Below are 8,819 nucleotides of genomic sequence, written 5' to 3'. Positions count from 1 at the left end.
ACCAGAAAGTAAATCTTGTTTCAAAAAGCATTGATAAGTGTGAGCAATTATCAAAATGCAGAAGTCCCTTTTGTCTCTGGTTTAAAGTCTAATTAGTGACTTGTAGTGATCCAAATATTTTATATAAATACAAATCTAACAATTTGCTTTCTTAAGTCTATAAAGTATATGAGATTATAGATATCTTTAAAAATACAAATTTTGTTCAGAAATTGGATTTTATTTTAGAAGATATGCTCCTGAACACAAAATATGTGTCATGAATTACCTTAAGCATAAAGAAACACAATTATTCACTTTTAGCATTTGAGAAAAAATTATTATAATGCCTTGCAAAATATTTGCTAATGGAAATGCAACAATTTTTATTTACCTAACCTGTTACTTCATACTGTAGTATAGAATCAATTTTATAAAGGCAAATTTTTGATCTATTGTGAAATTAGCAAGATGATTTAATTCAAAAAGTCAAAAGATTTATAGAGGTAATCTTTCCAGCTCAAATAGAATTTTGCTGGGTTTTAATTTTTCCACATAGCATTGACATAAACTTATTTTAGCTTTGCTTCAAGATGTTTAAAAGGGTTTTAAGTATTCTACAGATACAGATTTTGGAGAACACTGAATTCTTTCCAGAAAAACAGCTAGTTTTTGTTTTACTCCATTGTAGAAAGTCTTGAAGACTTTTTTCCTCCAAAATCTTATTTTCACCTGAAATAATTGTATTTAGGTTTTCTCAGCAGGTAAAATATACATTCTTACAAGGTTTCAAATTTCAGAATTCCAATAATGCATTTAAACTGAGCACCCACCGAATCACGTTCTCTCCTCTTTGTGTGTGTGTGTCTATTATCTTGCAGTTCTGTTATTTACACTGAATTTTAGTTTTCTTAGCTCCCCAGAAATACCTTAGTGAATCCTCAGCAGTTGCTAACCACTTAATAACTGTGAACCGGCCAGCCCCTTCAAGTAGATCGTTAACCACAGAGTGCCTGACAATTTCCAAATCATATCCTCTTTCCAAAAGGAAAAGATAGGGCTTTGTGAGGCCGAAAGGAAGCGAAGGAAAACAAAACAAATGTAGCTCATGCTGAAAGTGAAAAGTGCTTGGACAGATTAGTATTTTCTTTTCTGCAAGGCATCTTGCCAATTTTTTTTTTTTTAATTGAGAAGAGTTATTTTTTGGTCTGATTTTTCAGTTTCTTGGAAAGTGTTGGTATTTACCATCCCCACCGGCCCCTCATAATTACGGTTGGTTGTTTTGTGTTTTTCCCATCCGTCCACATCACAGAATGCTGATACCCCCGCCTCACTCTGTCAAAACCCCAACTCCGGGCGACCCTGGGTTTGGAAACTCCACCGACTCCCGACGACACATCCCACTCTCTCTCTCACGCCTCTTATTTTAGTCGCAAGATCCCCCACTCCAGTTGCAGCGAAAGCCGGAAATTTTCATTTAACTCCCCTCTCCCCTCCTTCTCGCCCCCCACTCGGTGCCGAGAGCTGCGGAGCTGGGAGGTTCAGAGCCCAGCCGGGTCTCGGCCGCCTCCCCTCTCTCCGGAAGGTTTTAATTTGCACACTTGCTTGCCACTGCGCCGCGAGCCCCCAACACCGCCGCCGGTGGGTCTCGGGCAGCGTTGGCCTCCTGGGCCCCAGTCCCCCGCTCCCGCCCCCGCTGCCTCCCCGGCGCGGGCCCTGAGCCCCGGCAGGAGCCCCGCGGCCCCCGTCCGCCCCCAGCGAGCGGCGCGGGCGGCGCCCTCCGCCGTCCCTCCGCCCTCCGCCGCTGTGCCCACCCCCTCGCGGGAAAGAGTGCTGGTAACTCCTTCCTCCGAGCCGGGTTACCTGCTCCGCGCCGCCGTGGACACGTGCGGTGGTCGGCCCGACACACGCAGCCCCTTCGGGAGGCCGGACGTGGCCGGGCCCGTCAGGTGAGAAGCTGTGCACTCGGGTGGGTGGGCTGCGGGGTGGGGGGTCCCCGGGGAAGATTTGGGGGCTTGGCCAGGGTCGGAAGCGAGAGTGTGGGTGGGGGTGACTGTGGGGGCGGGTTGTATGTCCTCGGAATCGGCTTTGGTTAACCCCTTATGAACCGACGCAGGGTAGTTACGGGGGCCAGTTTTGGGGAGCTAAAGGAGTCTCTCCTAATCTGGCGAGAGGAGGATTTCCCACACTAGGGACACCCCCAACACTGAGATCCTGTGCCTGCTCCTGTATAGCCGTGCGCACAAACACCCCCACAAACACTCCTTATCCAGTTTCTTCAAACAATTTAAACTCCACTCGGACACTCACATAGTAATATGCGTTTAGGGTTTAAAATGCATTGCCTCTGGGGACTCCATGCGGAAGACTGTGTTTCCGTGCCCCATATTTATTTCCTCACGAAAGCTCCCTCTCCAGCTTGCTAGGTGTGGGCGTGGGCTCCACCTTCCCCACCACGAGATAAATGTTAACTCAGGCTTCCTGCTGGCAACCCCTGCGGGCGTGTTATGCACACTTAGAGGAGTGCACGCTGGCGGCTAGTGCCCACGCTTGGAGTCCCCCAAGGATGCATATTTGCTTTAGTTTCCCAGTTTACTTTTATAGTTTAAAATATCGGAGTTGAAATGCACACCCCGCGGTGAGCAGCTCCGGACCCCGCAGGGCGCCCGTCAGTGTGCACGTGGGCGCATCTGCGTGTGCGCATAAGCGGGAGTCGTGGTCCTGGTGCGGCCTCTTGTCGCTGCGCTGGTGGCGACCCTTGCGGTGCTTGGCAGGCTTCGGGAGAGGCACATGAAGGATTTCATTGAGTGTGAAGACAGAGAGCAGAGACAGAAAGCAGAAGGAGGCGGCTGCAGCCTTTGTAGTCGCGGAGGAATGCGGAAATGTTGAAGCACTATGTCAAACTTTTTTGAAATGGGGTCAAGTCACATTCAGCCAGCGTGGGAAAGCAACAACAACAACAAAAAAAAGTGGAGGAGAGGGGGGGAAAAGGCACTGCTGCTCCCGTTTCTCTGCGCCGGAGCCGACCGTCGGGGGAGCGAGGGGGGAGAGCCAGGGCGGGCGGTGCGGGGCCCGGCGGGGGTAGCGGGCGCAGTTCCCCGCGGGGGTGGGACGTCCGCAACGCTGCCTTCGCTGCAGAGCCTCGGGCTGGACTGGGGCGGGAGGAGGGGACGCGAGAGGGGCGGGCTGCGCAGCCGGCGGCGGCTTCTCCGCTACCTGTGTGGCCCTCGGCCTGGCTCAGACCCCCGTGCAGGCTCTGGGGGGCTCGCTCCTCGGCTCCCCCAGGATTCGCTTTCACCTTTTAGGGAGAGTTTTGAACGGAGTGAGTGTGAGGGGCTCTGTCCTCGCTGCAGTCCCCTCCGCCCGCACGCCGTGGGGGTCGCGCCATTTGTTTCTTTAATTCCTGGCAGAAGGCGAGCGGGCAGCAGTTGCGGGGCAGGTAATTCCGAGGTGCCCTGGGAATTGGGGACACGCGGCTGGCGTGGCGAATGTCCCGCCGAGGCCGCGGCGGCTGTGGGTTGGAGGTTGCCTAGTTCCTGGATTGCAAATGAATGGGGAGGGAAAGTGTCCCCTCGGCCCCGCACTTTGTTGTGCGGAGGGCTCCGGGGGGCGACTAGCTGCAGACGAGACCAGGCCTTAAGCCGAAAGAGGAATGGAGCAGCCGCTTCTGCTGCCTACATCGGAGACGATCCTGGGAGTGGGGAAAGGTTCGCGAGTCCTGGCCCCAAGGGCTCAGCCTCTTCTCTCTCACCTCCGGAGGCTCAGCCTTTACTCCCCCCAGCCCCCATCCTTTTTAAGGGGAGGCTGAGTTTTGCTCGGGTTGAAATCAGTTGAAAATTTCAGGACGAGTCACGGTTATGCTACCTTCCTCCTGAAGTTATTCTTTAAGGAGGCGACAAGCTAAAGTGTGGCGAACACCCCTTTCTCCCACCCTTAGGATCCCGTGGGCGACGCCCCCCGTCCAGGCCCCCATCACTCACCCTCCTCTGAGTAGCGGGAGCCCCAGCCCTCCCCGACCTGAAGAGTTTCCACCAGGGAGGTCCTCCGAGTCGGAGGAATTCCGTTTCCAACCCAGACTTCTTTACCCCCAAAAGACCACTTGTGTGTGCAAGTCGTTTTTAAATGTCTTCTCACAGAAAAACTGAAAGTAGAAAGAAAGGAAGCAATTTCCGAGCAGATGTCTGACCACCCCTTCTCGCACACTCCCAGCATCGGGTTACAGGGTCCTGGGAGCCCCCACCCACATTCTGCGGCCCCACACGGGTGGACCCACAGTCCCTCCACAGCAGCTTGTGCACAACGCCTGAACACCCCCATGGCACCCCAGGAGCCCCTCTCCCTGCACGTCCAGGCCCGGGGAGGCCGGGAGCGTAGCAGCGCAACACAATGATATAGGGATAAATATTAAGCAGTGACATTGACGTGCCCGGCGCCTCCCCTCCCCCGCGCTCCCGGCACACTCTGGGCTGCTCGGCACGCCCCCTCCCGTTCCACTGCGTCCCGCGCCGCGCGCTCATCCCGGAGGGGCCCTTGCAACCTCTCCGCGCGAAGACCGCTCCAGCCCTGCAGGGAAAGAAAAGTAACTTCGCTTTTCTCGGAGGAACCAGGAAGGATTAAGCGGCCTGGGAGAGGGCAGGAGCGCGCGGAGGGTAGCGATGGGGGCTTCCTGAAGGAGGAGGAGGGGAGTCTGCGGGAACCCTGAGGAAGGCGCCTGGGATGTCTGATTGCACTTTCTTCTTGTCCTCCCGTCTCCTCTTTTAGGTGGAATGATTGTGGACTGAGACGCACTCGGGCAGAGACTATGTAATCGCCTTGGTGTCTGTGCAGAGGACTGCGCTTCGGGGAGGGAAGAGGAGGGATCGGCTCGCTCCTCGGCGACTCGGCAGGCGGAGTTTCGCAGCGGCACCAGGGTTGCGCCCGCCCGCGGGGAGGTCGCTCCATCCAGCCCCGGCGGCCGCGAGAGCCCGAGCGCCGGATCGCGGTAGTCGCAGGGGTGAGGGAGAGCGAGACCGAGCTCCGGGGCGCGAGGGAGCGGGCGGAGGAGTCCGAGAGGAGGCGAGCGGCGGCCGCGAGCGAGCCGAGCGAGCCCCCCGCCCGCCCCAGCGGCGCCGCGCCGGGCGGTGTCCGGGCGGCATGGAGAAGGACGGCCTGAGCCGCGCCGACCAGCAGTACGAGTGCGTGGCGGAGATCGGGGAGGGCGCCTATGGGAAGGTGTTCAAGGCCCGGGACCTGAAGAACGGAGGCCGTTTCGTGGCGCTGAAGCGCGTGCGGGTGCAGACGGGCGAGGAGGGCATGCCGCTCTCCACCATCCGCGAGGTGGCGGTGCTGAGGCACCTGGAGACCTTCGAGCACCCCAACGTGGTCAGGTGAGCGGGGCAGCGGTGCCCGCACCGTCGGGAGCCGCGCGCCCGGGGAGGGCCGGGCGAGGGATCCTCGGGCCCAGGAAGGTGCCAGGCCGGAGGGCGGCTAGGGAGGCACGGCGCGACCCGTTGACCTTACGGAGTGAGAATACGTTTTGTCGACAGAGCCAGGAGCCAGAGCCGGTGACCTTGCCAGACAGCGAGCAAGTCAGACAAGTCAGAGAATGTGACCTGCGCAGGCTTCCTCACTGCTGTGCAAGTTCTAAGTGTTTTCTCCCTGCCGGCCCTGAAATGGGGTCCGGGAAGTTGGGTGCCTTTTAGGGACAGAACAAGCCAACCTGAGACACGCCCTGCCAGCCCCTCGCTTATTTTCCCTGGCCTTTGGGGAATTTTTGAGAGACTGAATATAAGTGAGAGGTAGCAGGATGCGGTGATAATTAGTAGGAAGAGAACTTGACTGGTGGAGCCTAGTATAAATAACGTTAAAAAAATGCAGGAACGTAAGAATATTTTTGCCAATCACACCGACAGTTTCTCTTTATTAAAATTGCATAATGATAAGGATTCCTCATGGTCTAAGGACTTCAGTGCTGTTGCCCAGTTTCAAATAGTTTAAAAAATTTCTTCCAAAAATGTTGCCTGTTTGTCTGTATTACTTTATGTTCCTGGGTCAGCATAGTCCTTAGACTACGTCTCCAAAGGGTTAAACGTGAGTCCAAGATGTGGAATCTTTAGATTCTAAATGTTCTCCCATTGCTCTCCCTGGACGGCTTGTGAGTGGACAGGCAGACAGCAGTTCTTCAAGCTTCTCCTGTGGGTAACCAATAATAAACGAAAGTGTGTGTGTCTTAGGATAATGGTGTTTTCTTAGTGATCCTGGAATTTCCCCATTGTGTGGTTGACGTTGTGTGGTGTGTCATCCTTTTCTAAACAGAGATGCATAGTTTTAAGTGGAAGAGGAATGCACAGGAACTTCTACAAATCAGGGTGTGATTTTACCTTTGTCAACTCTTATGACAATGTGTTGGAAAAAGGAGATCTTGGAGTCGTCTTCTTGTCTTCTTATCCATCTAGGGATTCTGTTCAACAGATATGTACCTACTGTGTGCACTGTGGATGAAATTGTGTAAATAAGCACAGCTAAATATTTTTGTAAAAAGTCAAACAAGTTAACATTAGTCATCCAAGTGGAGAGACCCAAGACTGACCTTTGAAATATCAAACCTTCTGCAGACTCAGGGAGCACATGTCTACAGAATCTTCCTGGGAGGTTCTAACTTGTCTCTTCTTATCCCAAGCTGGGTAATTTGTGTGGTGCTTTGTTCCCAACATAGTTAGACTTGGGCTAGAAGGCAGCAAAGAATCATAAATACATAAATAAGGTAGTAAATGGCTGTAAAGATAGAACTCCATTATACCTCTGCTTTAGCCAGTAAAGCAGAGAGGGATAATGAGCCTGGGAGAACGAGTGTTTTAAGAGGGTGGGATTATATATAAAAGCAATAGATTACCTTTTGTATGTGTTTTCTTTGTTGAAAAACAACAAAAACCCTTTTGAGGAGTCTTTGTGATATTGCAGGGAGAAAGAGAGGGTATATTTGGCCCCCGTAACTTAGTTATCTTCCTAGAGAAATGGCCTAGGCGCTTCCCAAAGGATGAATTCCACTGTTAGAATTTTAGGACCAAAGTTCTTGTTTAGTTTTGTCTGTTACTTATGGAGAGTGTCCAATTAAGGATGATTATCAGGTATATAAATAAAATAATGTTCTTCCAATGTAGAGATGTTAGAGGCATCCCTGTGTAACACTGTCCTTTACAAAGCATAATCTATTCTTGTAACAGAGGAAGATTGTTTTTGCCGTTATGCTGGTAGATTTTGGCTAATCCATCTTCTTTTCTTGATTTATCTTCTTGAGCTTGGTGTGTCCTTAGAGATTTCTAACTGACCATGACTTGAATTCTGTACCGAGAAATTTCAGGAGACTATACTTATGAATTGAAGACAAAGGGATCATTTTCTAAAATTATTTTTCATGTGAAGCAGTGATGACACTTCACAACTCTTAAGAGTTGTGAGGAGAGACTGAGATAGTGTATATGAGAGCACTTCGTAATTTTAAAAATGCTTCAAATGTCCAAGTATTATTTATATTCAGGCAGAGTAGTGGGGCCCTTACCTTGGAGCAAGTTCCTAGTAAGGCATCAGTTCATCTGACCTTTTCTGTAGAACAAATCATACTCAAACCCAGACATTACAGGCTCTGGAACCAAGAAGCTACTTGAATTTAATGAGCCTGTGGTTTGTCAGAAAAGAACATCAGTTATAAGCCATGAAATTCAGTGACACTTAAGAAAATTATTGATGATGTCATCCTCACAAGTTACAGATCTCCATTCCATTTTATTTCCTTCCTATTTCTTCTCTTCCACCTCTGCCTTGGGGAAATCACTGGCCCCCATGACTTGCTTGGCTAGACTAGGAATTCCGGATTTTAGAGGTTGCTGATATTTGTTCAGGCAGGGTCAGGAAATCAAGGACAGGTGACAGTAATTCTTTTCCTTCCAAGAAAGAGTTGTCAAAGGTGGCCCCTCCAAACCTGTGATTTGTTGTTGCCCCATAGGATCAGTTTTACAGTCCTATGGTTGGTTCTTTAAATCTGTCTTAAAGAGGCAGATGCCTTTATAAGTGCCTCTAAGTCATAAGTAATTGATCATAATTATAGGCCCTTCCCACAGATAGTTAAGCCTCTAAGCTTGAAGAAGCATAATAAACATATTAGTTTTTTCAAAAGTTTAAGTTTTAATTTTGATGGATTTGCCAGAAAAGCTGACTTGTTATTGCTGGCACTGCCACTGCTTGTATGCACAGGGATAATGACTTGAAATTCTTGCTTACCTGAGCTTGATGTATCCCAGGCCCGGGCTTGATCAGCCAGTCAGTATCTGGGATGTAAGTTTACTCTTATTTTACAGTTGGTAATCCCAAATCCTGGAGCCTTTGCCAGATTCAGACTTCAGTATGAACCTGTATTGGAACTTCTGCACTCCACAAATGAATCCTGTTTTATATTCTACACTAAATATATATAGGTAGATAAAATAATGACGTGTTTATCAGCAGTCTGTTCATTCACCAAATATTTATTGAGGGCTTACTATGTGCCTGACAATGCTAAAAGCTGAGGATACAGCAGTGAACAAGTCAGGAAACATCTCTACACTTCTAGAACTTACCTTGTCATGGGATGAGCAGTTCTTTTTTCTCTTTAAAAATTCACTTGTCTTTATTTCTGTTGGCTTGTTTTGCTATATTTAACCTAACCAGTTTTATAGAGCAACTAGTACTTGTGATAATTTGGTTACAAGGAATTTGCTGATTGAGTAGGTAAGATGACCAAAACACTAATCAGAATCAAATGCTTTTTGAAGATTAAATTTCACCTTATACAAATAGATCTATATAAGAAGACATTGACATGT

The 8,819-nt window shown here is 49.9% G+C and overlaps 1 protein-coding gene across 4 annotated transcripts in view; it reads left to right on the top strand.

Moving 5' to 3' along the window:
* The first annotated feature begins 1,831 nt into the window (after positions 1 to 1,831).
* Positions 1,832 to 8,819, top strand: part of CDK6 (cyclin dependent kinase 6) — a 231,180-nt gene continuing 224,192 nt past the window's right edge. Inside the window, exons 1-2 of one of the 4 annotated variants that reach the window (XM_058525559.1) lie at positions 1,832 to 1,928; positions 4,741 to 5,345. In XM_058525559.1, the coding sequence (XP_058381542.1) occupies positions 5,113 to 5,345 (233 nt within the window). In that variant the 5' untranslated portion in view covers positions 1,832 to 1,928; positions 4,741 to 5,112. Of the gene's footprint in view, positions 1,929 to 3,251; positions 3,419 to 4,491; positions 4,629 to 4,740; positions 5,346 to 8,819 lie in introns of those variants that run through there. The other 3 variants (XM_058525575.1, XM_058525566.1, XM_058525549.1) reach the window with 3 other exon arrangements.

The sequence above is a fragment of the Diceros bicornis genome, chromosome 3 (assembly GCF_020826845.1).
Source record: "Diceros bicornis minor isolate mBicDic1 chromosome 3, mDicBic1.mat.cur, whole genome shotgun sequence".
NCBI classification, from domain to species: domain Eukaryota; kingdom Metazoa; phylum Chordata; class Mammalia; order Perissodactyla; family Rhinocerotidae; genus Diceros; species Diceros bicornis.
Note: the sequence above shows the minus strand (reverse complement) of the source record. Positions and strands in the feature narration are given on the sequence as shown.